The sequence below is a fragment of the Podarcis melisellensis genome (assembly GCF_964234715.1).
Source record: "Podarcis melisellensis genome assembly, chromosome: 3".
NCBI lineage: Eukaryota > Metazoa > Chordata > Lepidosauria > Squamata > Lacertidae > Podarcis > Podarcis melisellensis.
This window is the reverse complement of record NC_138530.1, coordinates 34,463,448-34,483,298: the sequence shown is the minus strand read 5'-3', so window position 1 is coordinate 34,483,298 and position 19,851 is coordinate 34,463,448. Positions and strand designations below refer to the sequence as shown.

The following is a 19,851-nucleotide window of genomic DNA, read 5'->3' as shown; positions in this document are numbered from 1 at the left end:
ATCAGAACTCAGTTATGTTTCATTACACTTTATTCTGAGAGGGGTGGGTGGGGAGGGGAACGTGACAAGGGTCTGTTGCTTTCGGCAGCAGCTTGTGTTTATCATAATGTATAGCTCCAGCTTACTGTAGCATGCAGCCTTGCCTCTAGGGCGTGTTTTACAGTGGTGCTGTTGCACATACTGCACATCCAAGCCAGAGAATGGTACAACTGCCTGGTGTGATTATATTCCTGGAGTCTCCATGACCCCAGGGAAGGAGATGTCAGTGCTGCTTCACCACACACTACACCGAGCCTGGCTTTCCTCCACACCAGTGTCTGCCTGCTCCTGAAGTTACTGCTATCGCTAGGGAGTGTTGCTAAGGCCATGTACACATTAAAAGCTTAAAATGCAATGGGGCTGTGTTTCAATTCCATGTCGGTACACGGTGTCATGGTTTGATGTGTTTCCACTCCGGCTGTGTGTCGGTCAAAGCAGGGGCTTGAAATGCTAAGAAAGTGTTTAAACTTCATCTCTGTGATTCTGCACTTTAGACTCCTCTCTTTCTTGGGAGTAAATCCCATTGCATTTGGAAGATGTATTGGGTCATTAGCTGCAGCCACAGGAAGCTGATCTCGGGGGTGGGGGGTGGGATGCAGTTGGAGGGATTAAGCTTCACCAGAGAAGGGTTGAGGCTTGCAAATCATGAATGGTCACCTGACTGGCTGTGGGTTGGTTGCAAAGAAAGAGCTAAGCTTTAGGAACACAGTATTTTTCATGAATGAGACTTCCAAGTGCCTTGCGTGCAAAAAAGCAACTCCCAAAAATACAGTGATAAGATAACATCATGAACTCACAGGGGGGAATTCAAGTTTCCAAAGCAATTAGGCCACTGGTAACATAGCTCAAACAGTCACATGTTAAAGCTTATTTTGGTTAAAGCCCAGGCATTTTGCCCTTCTCTTTTCCCTATCAGACAAAAGACCTGTTCTCCGAATGTGTGGAGGGACAGTGGGAGAAGATCACACATGATAACCTTAACTACAGTATCTTAATTGGTTCAACCCCAAACTTCATGTGTTGAGCAGGAAAGTCTGAAGTGGGACACACATTCTGCTAAATGCACTTCAAATCCTTGCTGAGAATGCAGTTTGAATCCTTGTGTCTGAATTCATGCAGACTTAAGACTGGGATCCCTGACTGCATGAGGAATTCAAAGTGTATTCAGCCAAACACCATTTGATTCCCCATTCAGACTCTCCTGCTCAAGGCACCAAGGCCTGAGTTATGGGTGGTCCAGTGTTTGTCTTCTTTCCACATTCTCAGTGAATGTCTGAACAGGGGAAAGAAACCTGCCTATTATTAACGTGCCCACCAAGAGCCCCCGAGGTGCACCTAATGTGCCCTGCACAGTGCCTGTTGTCCGTTCCCCATGTCTGGGAACAAGGTAAACCAGAGATGGAGATGGAGCAAAGGTAACTGAAACAGGTTCATGGGAGGCTGAGCTTGGAGCTGGCTTATGGGAACATGATAAGCAGCTGCCATCCCAGCACAAGTCCAGGAGAGACTAGGAGGTTTATATCCACCCAGGAAGTTCCTCCCCATTCCAGCTCAGCTGCTGGATCTCAATGCACACCTGGTTCTTCTCTGGCTCCCTCCCCCTCCTGACTAGACTGCTCCCCACCCATAGTGAAGCACCAGGCAAGAACTCATCTGCCAGTTCTGGATTTCTTTTGGCTCCAACACCACCGCAGCCCCTGTATATGTGTGCATGTGTGCTCTACAGGTGAAGGCAGAGTCTGTGCCAGAGGCAAGCATTTGTGGGGGGGGTCATAGGGGTAGGCAAATTGTTTTCGGGGCTGGTAACTAGAGAGCTTGACTGTGACAGCATTTTCTTCAGGATCCTCAGTGGTGTTGAGGGGTCTTCACAGTCCCCCTCCTCTTCCTGGGATGAGTTCCTCCTAGAGGCATTGTTGGATTGCACTCTTATCATTTCGTTTCTGAAAACCTCAATAGGAAGGTACTCGAAACTGTGTGAAAGTTTGTCCTAGATAACATTGGTCCTAGATATGAAGCACATGATGCAATTTGTTGCAAAGCTTCCAAGACTTAAGAAGAAAGGAATCCACTTGTTGAATGACACCAAAGTCCATTGGTTTATCGTCAACAATGGGGATCCAGTTGTCCCTGGGAGATTCTCAAACAGTGCACGACTGAGATAACAATTACCAGTGTTTGCAGTGGTGCCTTTTAATCAGAGAAATACAGTCTATCTAACAAAGTTTTCCCATGCGCCTAAGGACTTCCACTTGCACCCCCTCCTAAAACTTGCTCTGAAAGGATGGGGAAACCCCAGAACAGATTTGTGAAGTACAGAAGGAGCAAGAAAACAAAGAAGATAAGTTCTGTTTATTTATTTATATTCTGCCCTTCATCCGAGGATCGCAGGGATAAACTTGTTGCTCAAGTGGAACTCCTTGCATGACTGGGATGACCTTGTTGGATACAACTCAGAATTTCAGCTAAATAAAGTTTCCATTTTTAGCCACAATGGCCATTAAGATACTTACCCACCTGGTTATTTATTTATTTTTAAGTCCATATAAGCTAGTGGCCACTAAATATATCTCACACCACAGAATATGATAACTATTGACTGCATGAAGAACTAACTCATTTCGTTTGTTCTGACCGAACCGTTGAGACACCCTGAATTCTAGAAGGGCATCCAGAATCTGGAGCAAAACGAACACATTACAACCCCATATCAAGTTGTTAAGATCCCAAATGAATGTGGGTTACATTTATTAATATCTGTTGGGAGCCGCCCAAAGTGGCTAGGGAAACCCAGCCAGATGGGTGGGTTATAAATAATAAATTATTATTATTATTACATTAGGGTCTAGAGTGGAGAGATTGGGAAAAGGGCAAAGTTCCTGCACCTTCGAAGCTGTATCAAAAAGGGAATTTTAGAAGGTGCATCTTGCAGGACTATTGAAGTGCTGAAGTCCTGTCCTCTTTATTTCCTGCCCCTAATTCTGGGATATAAATATCATTATCCTCTCTTATTATTTTTAAGAGGGAGACAGTAAAGTAGAAAAGGAACTGCAAACATATTGTGGAATAGAAAATAAGCACCGTTAATTTGCTTTTTTTAAAAAAAAAGTGGGTCCCAGGTCTGAAAAATCTGAAGGCTACTGTTTTATGGTGAGGCTGAGAATTCCACACTAGGAAGTGGATTAAGTGTCAAGCTGACCAAGATTTGCAGGTGCCCTTTAATCTGGAGCATCTAGCTAGTGTTGCTGGACAACAGTGACCACACTTTGGCACACTGTCACAACAACCTCAGCAGCAGAATCAGCATTCCTGTGTATCATTTTCTAAACCACCTTTCCTCTGGCAAGCAAGCTATGACAGCTCGCTAGGTGACAGTGTTCAAGTAGCCAAGGTCAAGCTGTGGGTGGAGCTCCTCTGTTTTTACCTCTTGCCTACGATGTTGAAAAACCCAACATGCACCCCTCTGGCTGTACAACAGCTGCCAAGTTTATTAAGCTAACACACGAGATCCACGTAACATCTCCCCACGCCCCTCCAGAGTCAGTTTGTGTTTGACATACTTTTCATTAATCTTACTTCTTTAAATTTTACGTGTGTGTAAATACACACACGCACACACACAAAAGCTTTCACTGGTATCAAGGTACACTTAAGACCTTTTGTACTCAGGCATCCGCATGCATGGAAAAAAGTCTTTCTTCAGTCTTTGTGTAATGATTAATTAACAGCAAAAGATACAGTTAAGCTGAAGCAGGCGTCTGCTGGTTTCCTGGTTTGGCTCCAACTCTGAGGGGGCCCTTGGCAAACTGTCTCTGTCTCCTGCGTTAGTGGGACCAACACTTACCTGGCAGTGTTGGTGGGTGGCAGCAGTGCTACAGTGATCTCCAAGCTGCTCAGCAACAAAATAAAGCTGAACGTTCAAGGACAGATAAAAGAAAGAACGTCTTCACCCAGCGCATTGTTAAACTATGGGACTTGCTTGCACATGAAGAAGTGATGGCCGCCAATTCAGAATCATAGAACAGAGTTGGAAGGGACCATGAGGGTCATATCGGCCAACCTCATGCAATGTAGGAATCTTTTGCCCAACGCGGGGCTCAAGCCCACAACCCTGAGATTTAAGAGTCTCATGCTCTACTGAATGAGCTATCTAAAAGAGGATCGGACAAGTTCATGGAGGACAAGGCTATCAATGGCCATGTTCTACCTCCACTGTCAGAGGCATTGTACCTCTGAATACCAATTGCTAGGAATTGCAGAAGGGCAGAGTGCTGTTGCACTCATGTCCAGTTTGCAGGCTTCCCAAAGGTGTCTGGTTGGCCATTGTGAGAACAAGATGCCAGACTAGAAGGGTCATTGGCCTGTTCCAGCAGGCTCATCTTACACTCTGCTTTTTAGAATTTCTCAGTGTCCCAGAACAATGCTACATCAGAGGTACTGTAGCAAAGCGAAGTGCTGGATGACCTCCCCAGGTCTTTAGCACAGTGCTTGGCCCTGCCAGGGTTTTGAGCCCCCAGAAGCTGCCCAGGGAAGTCAGTGACTTGTCCTGGCTTTTATATATATCGTATAGCAGCCTATTTTGGTGCTCTCAGCTAGACTGGCCAGTATCCTTTGAGGCTTCACAGTCATAACATGCCGACACGCCCGATCAGAGGCCATGCCGGGGAACAAAGGAGATGTCATTCTCACCCAGAATTACTGTGTTCCCCCAGCACTATCTCACTAGACAGGCACAAGAAAAGCACGTGAATATTGGAGGTGATCACGGAATAGCAAGATACTGAGAGCTTATTTCAGGACTGAACATAAGTTGGGAAGGTCGTCCAAAATGCCATGGAATGCCATGCAGAGAAGAAGCCCTTGCATGAGCGGAAGTGAATTTTGCCCTCCAGATCCCAGCCTATGTCTACAAGTGCTGATCTTTGCTTGGTTTTTTGTGGAACTCATGTATGGGGAAAACAAAGTTGTACCTTTGTCTTAAGCAATAGGTTCTGGGCAGGGTCAGCTTATCTGTACTAATTAACCTGATGTAGACATATCAGCTATTTAGCCCATCAAATCCTTGCTCAGAACAGAAATAGCTCCTAGAAAAGAGTGCTATGGAATTTGATCAAGGATAACAAGTCAGCCATCCATCCTTTCCTCTTCCAGACTAGGGATGAATGTTCTCCTTTGGTTTGGTAAGAGCTAATCTGCACTTTTGGTGCTAGAGGAGACTCTTGAGAGTCCCATGGACTGCAAGAAGATCAAACCTATCCATTCTTAAGGAAATCAGCCCTGAGTGCTCACTGGAAGGACAGATTGTGAAGTTGAGGCTCCAATACTTTGGCCACCTCATGAGAAGAGAAGACTTCCTGGAACAGACCCTGATGTTGGGAAAGATGGAGGGCACAAGGAGAAGGGGTCGACAGAGGTTGGTTGGATGGTTGGACAGATGGTTGGACAGTGTTCTCGAAGCTACAAACATGAGCCTGACCAAACTGGGGGAGGCGGTGGAAGACAGAAGTGCCTGGTGTGCTCTGGTCCATGAGGTCACGAAGAGTCGGACATGACTAAACGACTAAACAACAACAACAATCTGCACTTTACAAGAGGACATCTCACACATAAGAACAAGTCAAACAATGTGGAAAATTACACAAAGCATTTGGAGGGAGAGACAACACAAGGAAGGGGTCTACAGAATACTACAGTTCTGTCAATGCTGTCAGAGCCTGCTCGACCCCAAGGCATCCGCCCCACCAAAAACTCATATGTGGGTCAGTAAAATGTCATAGCAAATAGCCGGAAGACCCCAAGTTGTCATAATACTCGCTCTTATTCCCAGGATAGCTATATTCAACAGCAACAAGGGAACACCTTGTATCTCAAAGGAATGGTGGGTGGAGATAAAAAGATGACAATAACAAGGAAGAATGGAATGGCAGTTTCTTATGGTGGAACAAAACAGTTCAAGGGCCCTGGTACTACCTGACACTGCCTTGCCACTTTCTCTCCCCATCCCCACTACCTGGATGGGGATAGGTAAAAGGTAAAGCAGCCTTGGACTATGGGGTTGCGGTGCTCATCTCGCTTTCAGGCAGGGGGAGATGGCGTTTGTCCACAGACAGATTTCCGGGTGTTGTGGCCAGCATGACTAAACAGCTTCTGGCACAACGGAACACTGTGACGGAAACCAGAGTCCATGGAAATGCTATTTACCATCCCGTCACAGCAGTACCTATTTATCTACTTGCACTGGTGTGCTTTCGAACGGCTAGATTGGCAAGAGCTGGGACAGATCAATGGGAGCTCACCCCATCACAAGGATTCAAACTGGCAACCTTCCAATCAGTAAGCCCAAGAGGCTCAGTGGTTTAGACAACAGCGCCACCTGTGTCCCGATCTGGATGGGGATAGCCTGGCTTCCGTTGGCTCTGCTGTGTAACCTGGGATTGAACCTGGGACCTTCTGCGTGCAAAGCAGATATCCTACCAATGAGATACAGCTCTTCGCCCTTCTGTTATAAATGACCTTTTCTTGAAAATATGAATGGTACAAAACCTATCTACGAAGGCTTGCGAGAAAAGGAAGAGCAGGATAAAACTGCAGGTTTTATTGTTACCGAGCAAACTAATCCCGCTAAGCGAGGAGAGTGTAAATGGGAAGAGTAATATTGTACTGACTAATGTAATGAACGGTAGAGCTGTCCTCCCTGGATGTTGTTGGGTTGGTTTTTCTTTTCTCTACCTCCGCTCCAACAGTTATTTATTGTCCACGCGTGAGGAGAACTTTAGTTTTCAGTGAACGTTAAACCACAGTGCCACTTTAACTTTCAGAATCCCAGAAAAATGATTGATTCCCCACCCCCTTCAAAACCCAGCAACTTCATTAGAACAACAGTTGGGGAAAAATTCAGAATATCCCTAGATACCCACCTTCCTTGTTGACAATGATCGAAGCTGCTCCAGTAGCAGCATCCTCTGTTTGGCCCACAAATTCTAGAATAAAATAAAATAAATAAGGTGTAATGTTTTAGCACAGTACTTACGGCAATTTAAAAAAAAGAAAGAAAAAAAAGATGCCATTAAGAATAGTGAAAACTAGGATAAATCCACTGGGGTGTGTTTGTGTGTGTGTGTGTGTGTACAATGGCATCTTGGGTTAAGAACGTAATTTGTTCTGGAGGTCCGTTCTTAACCTGAAACTATTCTTAACCTGAAGTCCAGTTTAGCTAATGGGGCCTCCTGCTGCCGCTGTGCCGCCACTGCACGATTTTTGTTCTCATCCTGAAGCAAAGTTCTTAACCCAAGGTACTATTTCTGGGTTAGCGGAGTCTGTAACCTGAAGCGTATGTTACCCGAGGTACCACTGTGTGTGTGTGTGTGTGTATGTAGTGAACTGCAGCAATACCAGGGCGTGAGGAGAACCTCATACATGCTAAAATAAAATCACAAGACAATAAAAACAAACTCAGATTAATTAACTGCAGTTAATTCTCTGTTTCAGCAAAAGCGGGCTTTTAATATAGACTTTACTGGAAGCTGCAGTGTACTGTTAATTCGCGTACACATGGCCGAATAAACATTTATGTGACTTCTGCACACGGTGATGTCCACAGTTATACATTTCCCCAGTCCTGAACATACTGTTCAAGCAACTTCATTGGGTCACTTAGAATTCTAATATTATGAAGATTTTCTTTTTCTTTATCCACTTTTTTTGCGTTTTATGTGCACAGTTTTACAAACTTCCTATGCCTCGGCTGGCCTGCTTTGCTGAGTAGAGGAAGAGGACTTTGGATAGAAATTATTAGCGCAGTGTTGATGTGAATACAGCCTCTGCATCTTTCCAAAGCAAATTCCCCTTTGGACCTCATAAACAACTACGAAAGAGACCACACAGGTGGCTCTTTTTCAACTCAATACTTAGAAATGCCACCTAGCTAGCTTTCAAATGCTGTTAATATTTCATTGTAACTATTACAATGGCTGTTGATTTAGTTCCAGATTAAAATCTCAACTAATGATGGATTCAGAGGACAGTTTGTGTCTCATTACTATAATTTATCCTTCTGTCTTTGGGGGAAGACTGTAGCTCAGGTACAGAACAAGTACTTTGCACTTGCATCAAACCGTGGCATCTCAAAGTAGGACTCTGAAAAGTCCTTGTCTGAAATCTTGGAGAGCTGCTAACAATGTAGTAGACAATGCTGAACTATTATTATTATTAAAAACAAAACAAAAAATTCCTTCCAGTAGCACCTTAAAGACCAACTAAGTTAGTTCTTGGTATGAGCTTTCGTGTGCATGCACACTTCTTCAGATACACCATGCACACGAAAGCTCATACCAAGAACTAACTTAGTTGGTCTTTAAGGTGCTACTGGAAGGAAGACCAACACGGCTACCTTCTTCATGCACTTCTTCAGATACACCTTCAGATACGCATGCACACGAAAGCTCATACCAAGAACTAACTTAGTTGGTCTTTAAGGTGCTACTGGAAGGATTTTTGTTTTGTTTTGTCTATGGCAGACCAACACGGCTACCTATCTGTAACTATTATTATTATTATTATTATTATTATTATTATTATTATTATTATTTTCATTTATGAATCACCTCCCATAAAGCATCTTGAAACAACTTACAATACAATATAAAACATTTATATTATCTGTTTTTTTGCAGATAAAGTTGCTCAGATTCGGGAAGAAGTAGACTCCACCATGGGAGCAGGGCCGGGGCGAGAGAGTGCTAGAGTCCTGTCTAGTCAAGTTGCATGGCATCAATTCCAATCTGTTACCTCCGAGGATGTGGAAAGGCTGCTTGGACAAGTGAAACCAACCACCTGTCTCCTTGATCCTTGCTCATCCTGGCTTATAAAAGCTAGCCGGGAAGGGCTGGACGATGGGCTTCGGAGGGTGGTGAATGCTTTTCTCTGTGAGGGAGCTTTCCCAGACCCGCTGAAAGAGGCGGTTATTAAACTGCTTTTTAAAAAATCATCTTTAGACCCGGCCAATATGGCCAACTATCGCCCAGTCTCAAATCTTCCATTATTGAGCAAGGTGATTGAGCGAGTGTTTGCTGAACAACTCCAGGCATGCCTGGAAGAAGCGGACCATTTGGATCCCTTCCAGTCGGGATTCAGGCCTCATCATGGGACTGAAACTGCCTTGATCACACTGGTTGATGATCTCCGGCGGGCTAGGGACAAAGGTGAGAGCTGCTTCCTAGTTCTGCTGGATCTCTCAGCGGCTTTTGATACCATCAACCATAACATCCTTCTAGACCATCTAGAGTGGCTGGGAGCACTGTTACACAGTGGTTCCGCTCCTTCCTCCTGGGCCATGTCCATGTTCATGGGGGGGATGAGTGTTCAGACCCCTGGGCTCTCACTTGTGGGGTGCCTCAGGGTTCTGTCCTCTCCCCCATGCTTTTCAACATCTACATGCAGCCGCTGGGAGAGATCACCAGGGGGTTTGGGCTGGATGTTCATTAGTATGCGGATGATACCCAGCTTTACCTCTCTTTCAAATGAGAACCAGTGAAGGCGGTGAAGATTCTGTGTGAGTGTCTGCAGGCAGCTGGAGGATGGATGGCAGCTAACAGATTGAGGCTGAATCCTGAAGTACTGTTTTGGGGGGACAGGAGGTGGGCAGGTGTGGAGGACTTTCTGGACCTGAATGGGGTAACTGTGCCCCTGAAGGACCAGGTGTGCAGCCTGGGAGTCATTTTGGACTCACAGCTGTCCATGGAGACACAGGTCAATTCTGTGTCCAGGGCAGCTGTTTATCAGCTCCATCTGGTATGCAGGCTGAGACCCTACATGCCCGCAGACTGCCTCACCAGAGTGGTGCATGCTCTAGTTATCTCTTGCTTCGACTACTGCAATGCGCTCTATGTGGGGCTACCTTTGAAGGTGACACAGAAACTACAACTAATCCAGAATGCGGCAGCTAGATTGGTGACTGGGAGCGGCCACCGAGACCACATTAACACCAGTCTTGAAAGACCTACATTGGCTCCCAGTACGTTTCTGAGCACAATTCAAAGTGTTGGTGCTGACATTTAAAGCTCTAAACGGCCTCTGTCCAGTATACCTGAAGGAGCGTCTCCACCCCCATCGTTCTGCCCAGACACTGAGGTCCAGTGCTGAGGACCTTCTGGCGGTTCCCTCGCTGCGAGAAGCCAAGTTACAGGGAACCAGGCAGAGGGCCTTCTTGGTAGTGGCATCCCACCAGATGTCAAAGAGAACAACAACTACCAGACTTTTAGAAGACACCTGAAGGCAGCCCTGTTTAGGGAAGCTTTTAATGTTTAATAGACTATAATATTTTATTATTCTGTTGAAAGCCGCCCAGAGTGGCTGGGGAAACCCAGCCAGATGGGCAGGGTATAAATAAGCTATTATTATTATTATTATTATTATTATTATTATTATTATTATTATTATTATTTGCCGCCCATCTGACTGGGTTGCCCCAGACATTCTGTGCAACTTACTGCAAAGTAAAACAACAAACACATTAAAACACCAAACATTAAAAACTTCCCTATACAGGGCTGCTTTCAGATGTCTTCTAAAAGTCAGATTGCTGTTTATTTCCTTGACATCTGATGGGAGGGCATTCCACAGGGTGAGCACAACTACACATATAAAATCGATTCAGATCCAGGACAGATACCAATTGGGATAAATCTTTTTCAAGGCTTGTTGAAAGAGGAACGCCTTTAGGAGGTGCTGAAAACCCATAGAGGCGACACCTATCCAATATGCAATGGGAGGGTTTATTCAAAGGGTAGGTGCTGCTGGCATCATTTGAAACTGATCTCCTTATAGGATGGCATCTGCAGGATGCCCTCTCCTGCAGAACAAAGTGATCTGTTGCGTTTGGCTGGGATGAGGCAGCTGAGTACATTAGAGAATGAGCTAGATGGGCCAATGGTCTCTGACTTGCTATAGAACAACTCACTGTGTTAATACAATTCATTTATTTAAAGCATGTTTTTCCCCATTCCTCAGCCAAACAAACAGGCTTTCAGGTCAATAAGAATTCCACTCTACAAAGAAAAAACACAAAAGCAGAAAGGAGCTTGGTCACTGTGGTACCTGTGCTGGGAACCTTACATTTAGGCAACTGTAATGGGCTTTGTGTGGGGCTTCCCTGGAAATGGCAGCTGGTGCAGAAGGCTGTTGTCTGGGTGGTGGGTGGCGCCCCTTACCAGGTACATGTCACAACTGGGCTATGGGACCTGTATTTGCTAACTATCAGTCACCAAAACGGTTTGAAGGTGTTGTTTAGGGCTTTCTGCGCAAGTAACAACTCTGGACCAGGTTATCTGAAAGCCAGACTTCCCCTGCATTGCCAGGGTCAGGGCATTAGGATGAACAAACGGAATCCATTTATCCACGTCACACTGTAACGATTTTCACTGGTGGCCTAGTTGTTGAAGAACCACTCTGCTGAAAAAGGAGAGGTCCCATCTGTATTGGCATTCGGCCAGCTTTTTAAGACATACCTGTTTAAGCAGGCCTTCCCCTTGATCTCTTGACACGACTCTCCTGCTTCAATTACAGTGCTGTTTTATTGGGTATTTTAATTATGGATATTTATATTTTAATGCCTGTGTAATTGGTTTGCATACTTGTAAACTGCTTGGAAGCTTGCCCATTCATTTCTATGGGTCTAATCCAGTAGCCTCTGGTTGGCCTGTGCTCATCAGGATGGCTAAAGGGCAGGATGTGGACATGGAAAAGTCAGGGGAGCTCTAGCTTGGCAGCGGCTCTGCAGGTGGGCATATACCTGCAGGCTGCCACTGCCAACCCAGAGCTTTCCTGACCTTGGTACTGTCTCACCAGCCTTGGGAGGATGCCACTGCTGCCCCCACCCTCATACCGCTGATGGTCTGTGATTTACTTGGGTGCAACATAGTTAAAATATGAAACGTTTACCTGTGGGAATCCCATTTTTCTTAAAATTTTCAAGATAATCATTGCCAAAGGAATCCTTCCCAACCTACACAGCAAAGGTGAAAAAAAAATTAGATCTCTTACATTTAGTTGATGTTATGCAACTATATATTGCACATGTGTCATAGCGTTGTATTCCAAATGCAAATATTCTATATCAACAAGAGGGGGGCGGGAGATACACTCTCTTCTTGTGCATCTTGATTTACTGAGGCTGTAGTTTCAGCAATTTTTAACATTAAAGCATTCTGCACTCCTGTTTTGTAAGACCATTTCAAATACATGAGGTGGGATTTAACCAAGTTGTTCCGTGAGCATAACAAGGTCCATTCAAAGAAGTGGGGGACTTCCTCCACCCCTTAAATCCGCTCTGGAGGTTTGGGGGAAGCTCCAAAGAGGTTTAAGGGGTGCATGGGGTGGGAGGAGGGGGTGGAAACATCTCAGTGTGAGAATGAATCGTGTCCCCATGCACATACCATATGTTGAATTCCACCCAGAAAGTTTAATAGGCATATTATTTTGCTGTATCGCTGCAACTCATATTTAGGATTCTACGATGTCCCACTTGGGATTTCTTTCACCGTATAAAGTGATTGCAAAATAATGTAGTGTAAGGTCTCTCTGGGAGAAGAGTATTTTAAAAATGCAAAAATAGGATATCCATAAAACAAGCTCCACAAAACCAGATTTTTAAGCGAATGTTTAGCACCATGGGTTGAAAGTGATTTCAAAAGCATATAGCAAGACAAAGCATTTTAGAAGATGCTATTAAGATGCCATTAAAGAATATCACTGTTCCTAAGGGAGAACATAGACATCAGGGACACTTTGGTAAAGATGGACTATTGTGGTCACAGACCAGAGAGGAATTAGACAAATAAACATGTCAAGTGGTTCTTGAAACTGAGCAGGAGCGATTTGTGGTTTCAGGATTCCCAGTCGGTCCTTGATTCCTATGTTAACATTTTACCAGAGCTGACATTAGCTATGCTTCCCTAGAGTGTTCTGTGTGGTTCAATGCATTAGGGAAGTGCAGAATGCAGCATAAAACCATCTAAGACTTTTTAAATTTTTGGTTTTGCTTCAAGCCACTGATTTCAGTCAGTTTGGAATAAAAAAGGTACTAATTTCATAGAATTGTAGAGTTGGAAGGGATTGGATCCAAGGACAGGTCTTTGGGAAGAATATACCTTCTATTTGGGCGTCATTTCTTTCTTGTGCCCCTTCCTTCAAGCATTTGATAACAAAAGCAAGACTCTTTGAATGGGAAGATAATTGGTTTTGCAATGATATGGTGCCCTCCTGATTTTTGGACTGCCCCTCCCACCAGCCTAGTATCCAGTTTTTCAGCATGATGTTGTTGGCTAAGACTGGCCTACAGAATCAAAATAACCTGTTAATCTGCAAATTAATTATATTGGGATGGGCAGGAGTATTTGCAAGCATTTATTATTGAACTATGCCCTTTTAAAATGTGGGGTTTGGGGCAGGGTTATTGGGTTGTTGCTTTTATTTTGATTATGTATTTTGTGGTTTGTTTGTTTGTTTTTATTCTGTGAACCACCCTGAGACCTCCGGGTATAGGGTGGTATATAAATTCAATTAACAACAACTATCTGTTCTGCATAACTAAATTTTATGGTCAACTTTTTAAAGAAGTATCTTTCTTATTTTTATTGCATAGGAATCTCAACTTTGTTATCACAAATTAAAAATCTAGTAAAATGAATTTGGGATGGGGAGGATTAAATCATATCTTAGGATGTCATAATTCAACTTCCAAATTTATTGTTGTCATAGATACACTCACACTGTTAAGTAACGAAAACAGCAATGCTGTTTCAGAGAATTGTTCCCCACATCAGTCCTGCAAGCATCACAGATGCAGTTGGCAGTGACCTACGATTTGAAAGCTTTTTTTACATTTCATACTTAGCAAACCAAAGCCTTTGCTAACAAAGCACAACTGAGGTTCAGAGGCGACTTTCATTCTTAAAGTGCTGCAAAGGAACAAAACTGAAGCTCAGCCAGATAAATGGAGATGCTGGGGGTGGGTGGTCTGTTAAAGGTGGGTGTAGGGCCACAGTCCTTATGAGCACCGGTCAATTTGGCTTTGCTTCTTTAAGTTGATGTGTCTGTCTATGGCCAGGAGTTATTTTCACCAGTTGGGGGACCCCTTTCTGGAAGGGCTGAACCATTGTCTGGCCTGATTTGGCTATCTCTTGCCTTGACTAATGACATACATGGGCTTGCCCTTGAAGACATTTTTGGAAACATCAGCTGGTCCAGGATGCAGCAATACACGGTTTGTTTGTTTTCACTAGTCCATTACAGCATTATTAGAAGTCCAAGGCGCAGGTTTCAGCCTTCAAAAGAGGAGAGGAGAGCTTGCATCCAAATGTTAAGACTACAGCTCTCATCATCCCTGATCACTGGACATGCTGTCTGGGACTGGTGGTCAGGACTGATGGAAGTTGGGCTGAGTCCAATGACATTTGGAAAACAGGAATATAAGAACATAGGAAACTGTTTTATTCCGAGTCAGACCACAGGCTCATCTAGCTCAGTATTGTTGACACTAACTGATTTTATGTATTTGATACGATTTTACGTATTTGATATTTTATGTGAACCGCCCTGAGACCTTCGGGTATAGGGCAGTATAGAAATTAAATAAATAATAAACTAAAAATAGTAACTGGCAGCAGCACTCCAGAATGTCAGCCAGGGGGTCTCTCCCAGCCCTACCTGGTGATGCTAGGAAATGAACTTGGGACCTTCTGCATGCGATACCCACTGAGCTACAGCCTATCCCCATCTCAAATGGTCTGCATCTGGGATACCTTAAAGACTATCCACTCCTATATCTCTATTGAGCAGAGCTATAAACAGTGCCACTAGCATCTCAAGTAAGAATACTGCTACTAGAAACAGTGTCAGGGACTGGAGGAATGGTGGAGAACGCTTCCCCCTCCTGAATCTTCCAGAGAAGAGGAAGACAGTACAGATTTACAACAGTGGTTTGAGGAAAGTCACAGCTCAGAGGTAGAGGAAGGGCAGAGTTGGGAAATAACGGGAGAGGAGAAGGGGAAAACAGTTGGAGCAGCTGGCTGACACGTTATCACTAGAAAGCATTCCAGACCCCACTTCTCCCAGAACCTGATGAGCATTGAAAATAGGAGAGCAAAGGGCTTGTTGGCAAATGACCCTAAGTGGCCACCATAAAGTGGGTGGTGCTGTTGACGATTGAGGAGAGAAGAAGGAAGGGGATTAGTTGGAGCGACGCCATTACTCTAAGAGGCAGCATTTCTAAGCCTCTCTCTGTGAATATTGAATAAAAAGACATTGGTAAGAACTCTCCCTGTTTTGTCTATTCCTGGCAGCCTACTGTGGGGGGTGGGTCGGATTCCCTGCAGCCTGACAAACAGAGCTTTTTGCAGTGGGGGTACCCATTATATCAAGTTCCCTCCTGAGGAAAATATAACCCCACTTGCCCCACTGTTGTTTTTAAGGAAGGCAATAAAGACCATGCTTTCTAACCAGGCTTCTGAGGAGCTAGCTTAAGGTGACTTGAAAGCTGACTTGAACCCTCTGCTCTTAATTTGTTTTTCACTGTTGCTTTTTAAAAATACGCTTACGACCATACGTATATTTGGAACAGGTGTGAACTCAGAAGACGCTTACCATGCATATCATGGAGGTTTTCGCCCCAAGTCGAGCAGCTTGGACACACTGGTTGGCACCTTTCCCTCCAAATCCAGAGAAAAACCTGTGACCGTGTATGGTTTCTCCAGCTTTTGGCAGGCGTGTGGTAAGGCTGGCAGTTAAAGAAAGAAATATAATATGGGGTTTGAGTGAATTAACAACTGAAATCATAAGAATTACAAACCTCATACTAATTGGGCATATACATAATGTAATAGAGGAATCAAAGCTATTGGGATACATCCAAAAGTACTTAACAATAGTAATCCAGTACAATGGTACCTCAGGTTACAGACGCTTCAGGTTACAGACTCTGCTAACCCAGAAATAGTACCTCGTGTTAAGAACTTCGCTTCAGGATGAGAACAGAAATCGTGCTCTGGCGGCGCGGCAGCAGCAGGAGGCCCCATTAGCTAAAGTGGTGCTTCAGGCTAAGAACAGTTTCAGGTTAAGAACAGACCTCCGGAACGAATTAAGTACTTAACCCGAGGTAGCACTGTATAGGTAAATGCAGTCTCTTTCACTATAAGGCTCTCCGTTCAAATCTTCTCCACCACTATAACTAGTATGAAGAAAAAAAGGCCTTAAAACAGATGCATTGAACTTTGTTGTTAACAGATGTCACAGCAGAAGGTGGTACCAAGAACCACAAGGTCCAAAATAAAGCTTTAAAGTTCCCGGGTCAACAACTTTGCATAGAGCTAGGGAAGCTAGTGCTCCCCCACTGTTGCTGGATTACCATTTTCATCACCCCTGGTCATTGGGAGTCGGAAGCCAACATTTGGAGGGCCACAATTTCCCCATCCATGGCTTAATAGAAGAGGATGAGACAGTTACCTTTGCTGATAATGATAAAACCTAACTATATATATTTTTTTTACAAAAAATGCAATTGCACAATTATGCCAGGAATCTGATGAAAACCACTCAGCAAATTCTATGTAATTCTCTCTCTCTCTCTCTCTCTCTCTCTCTCTCTCTCACACACACACACACACACAGAGCAATCATCAGAAAGAACAATTCTTCCTCAAACACATTTCCACCTTGCATATTAAACATACTCCCAAACACTCATCTATACGCAGTTATGGAAGGTTCACTTTTACCGATACAGCTATTAATAAAATAGAAGTATTGTTAAAATGTAATGCTATTATCTTGTCACAGATTTCTGCAATGAGAAGCAATTATTAGATTTTGCTTTTCATCAGACTAGCTTAAAAGGCATTTCAGACCGCTGCTTTGAATTGACAATGATGAGTAATCTGTACGATTAAGGAAGCATCGGAATTCTACACTTACTAACATTGCCACAAAACTGCATAATAGACCAAAAGCACACATACGCAGAAACAGCTAACGTTACAAACTAAACCCAAACAACTTTGTTAGGATGTTCACAATTGTTGCCTACAACATTTTCTACGGTAATTCATAACTGACATAAACATTCAGGCTGCCACCTTACACAGACTTATCAAGGAATAATTCCCATTGTGCTCAGTGGGAATTATTTCTGATGTAAGCATGGTTAGAATTACATACACTGCAAGCAAAATGGATATGTGCACACCACTGAAATAGTCTACAGATGAGTTAACATAATTTCCATTCCATTGTAAACAGCACACTCTGTAATGTAATCAGAATTAAATGAAATCAACTCTTTCCCCAATTTTCTTCCCAGTTTAATTGTGCATGTTACCAATTAATCTTGACCTTTGTTAATATAATAGCTATTTTGTACTACCTGTTCTCTTTCTGGCACCATGTCACTGCCGATGGTGCTTTGAGACACAGCCTCTCTGATGGGTTCTTCTTGAGGGACTGATGGAATGATAGACAGGAATGCATTCTGCCTATATCAGGGATCCCCCACTATATCAGGGATCAACCATAAAAGAAAAGAACACATCCCCAAACAAACAACTCCCCCTACAAAAGTCTTTTTTTTTAAAAAAAGAAACTGACAGGTATCTGGAGGTATCAGGGTGTCTAAGGGTCCCATACTGGGGACTCCCAGTCTCTATGGTCACCTGGTGTGTGAGCTGCCATCTTTCAGTTTCAGAAATTTGACACGATATATGCTGCATACCACCCAGGAACCTGACTTGATGAAGGGTAGGTGGCACAAAAATATTTCCCCCCCTTATACCTGCTTTTCCTCATGCAGATCCCGGAGCTGCTAACATTTGTAAAATTCAACATAAGCAAGTTAAAACACATATCACACTCAGTTAATCCAACAGGGCTCCTCTCACTATGCTCTAAAAACCCGCAGAAATAGTTAGGTCACCAGCTGCTACCTGGATGGATATAAAGAAGAGGACAGCTGTATCTATACTGGGCAGGAGTTCAAAAAACGAGGTGCTGCCACTGAGAAGACCCTGCTACTCACTCCAGCTCAAACTCATGAGGGTACCACAAGCCAGGCCTCCCCACAGATCTCGAAACTCAGGTAGGTTTTTACTGGGGAACTCCAAGCACTTTCTAAAATAAGTAACAGAAAAGGTCCCATGTAAGTATTTTTTCAAACATTAACACAGAAATAGATTGAAACTGTTTGTATTCAGTGGTCTAAATTTACTGCCTTGCCAAAGACTATCAGAAATCCCACAGTACGACTGAATTAATTCTCATCTATAGCCTCTCTTCATCGGTCCTTACTTACCGTATGTTACATCATGAGAGAATTGTGGATGCAAAACAAAAACCCCTGGAAAAATCTGATATGACCTCCTTCCCCCATCCTATTTTTGTTTCATTCAGGAAAGTGGAGCAGTGACTCATTTATTTGTAGCACTGTTCATTCAGGAATAAAAACAGATACAAAGAGTGAAACCCTACTACCTACGGCTGGGGAAGACCATTCAGATAAGGGGTCTGAGAGCAACTGCCATAGCTGCTGCTGCTGCTACCACAGAGCAACATGTTAAATTGTGCGCTGGGGCTGAGCTCAACAACCTGTCACTTTACTCTGCAATTTTAAGCATGTCTGTTCAATAGGACTTCCTCCCCTGCACATATGTACAGAAAGTATACAGAAGCATATTAAAAAAAAGGAATGTAAAGAGAAATCTTCAACGGTGAGTGATCTGCTTATAAACCTTGGTGTACTGGGTTTGTCACACATCAAGAGTTTTGAGCTGAAGTCTTAAATGCATTGCTTTGAAGAAAATACTTAATAACCAAGGAAACGGGCAAAAGAACTGGCAAGGAGGCATGCTAAATGCCACATAGCAGAAGATGTTTACACAGGACTTTGTTCCTGGCAACAAAAAATGTTATAAGGGTGTTGACAACACAGCACAATGTTCAGTTTGTGAATATCTTAAAATATGGTGAGATGGAGTGAAAACTTTGCAGGGGATCCAAAGCACGTCTCTCAACCTCCAAAGTCCAAGTAAGTTTGGAAAAAACCACCAAATAAGGGAGAGAGGAAGTCAGATTTACTCATGGTACTGTAATTTGTAAAAAAAATCTCCTATCAAGAAGGTACAGTGGTACCTCGGGTTACATACGCTTCAGGTTACAGACACTTCAGGTTACAGACTCTGCTAACCCAAAAATAGTACCTCGGTGTAATGGTTGTAAGGGGTTACTTGTGCGTAAGTTGCCTGCTGGTTGTGTCCGATTGCCTGGTTCACCATGCCTTGGCTGACAGCCCACACCCCGTGGCCGGTCAGTCGCTTGCAGAATCTGTCAGTGGGCGTTTCTTGAACCTTTTCCAGCATAAGAGCTGTTTGACCCCAAGTCTCCTCCTATTTTCCCTGCGCGGAACTCGTCTGCGCAAGTAAGGGGAAGGCAGGGGTGTGCCAGCGCTCTCTCCACTAGTCTCTGATGCAGGGTCTTGGAGACCAGTCTCCAATTCCTCCATCTCCCTCCCTTCTCTACTGGTGTTGCGCTGAATTCCTTCCCCCCTGCTGGTCCCCTCTCCGGCATCGCTCTGGAGCCCTGCCTCCGCCTCTCGCTCTGATGTCAGTTCCCTGACACTCGGGTTAAGAACTTTGCTTCAGGATGAGAACAGAAATCATGCTCCAGCGGCGCGGCGGCAGCAGGAGGCCCCATTGGCTAAAGTGGTGCTTCAGGTTAAGAACAGTTTCACGTTAAGAACAGTTTCAGGTTAAGAACAGACCTCTGGAACGAATTACG

General features: G+C 44.0%; 1 protein-coding gene across 5 annotated transcripts in view; it reads right to left on the bottom strand.

Annotated features, from left to right (window-relative positions):
• RBKS (ribokinase) overlaps positions 1-19,851 on the bottom strand; it is a 70,726-nt gene that overhangs the window by 39,702 nt on the left and 11,173 nt on the right. For 4 of the 5 annotated variants that reach the window (XM_081904335.1, XM_081904337.1, XM_081904334.1 and 1 more), the window contains 3 exons: positions 15,676-15,808; positions 11,974-12,037; positions 6,954-7,016 (listed from right to left, as the gene is read on the bottom strand). In XM_081904335.1, coding sequence (XP_081760461.1) covers positions 6,954-7,016; positions 11,974-12,037; positions 15,676-15,808 — 260 coding nt within the window. Of the gene's footprint in view, positions 1-6,953; positions 7,017-11,973; positions 12,038-15,675; positions 15,809-15,954; positions 16,100-19,851 lie in introns of those variants that run through there. The other variant, XM_081904338.1, reaches the window with a different exon arrangement.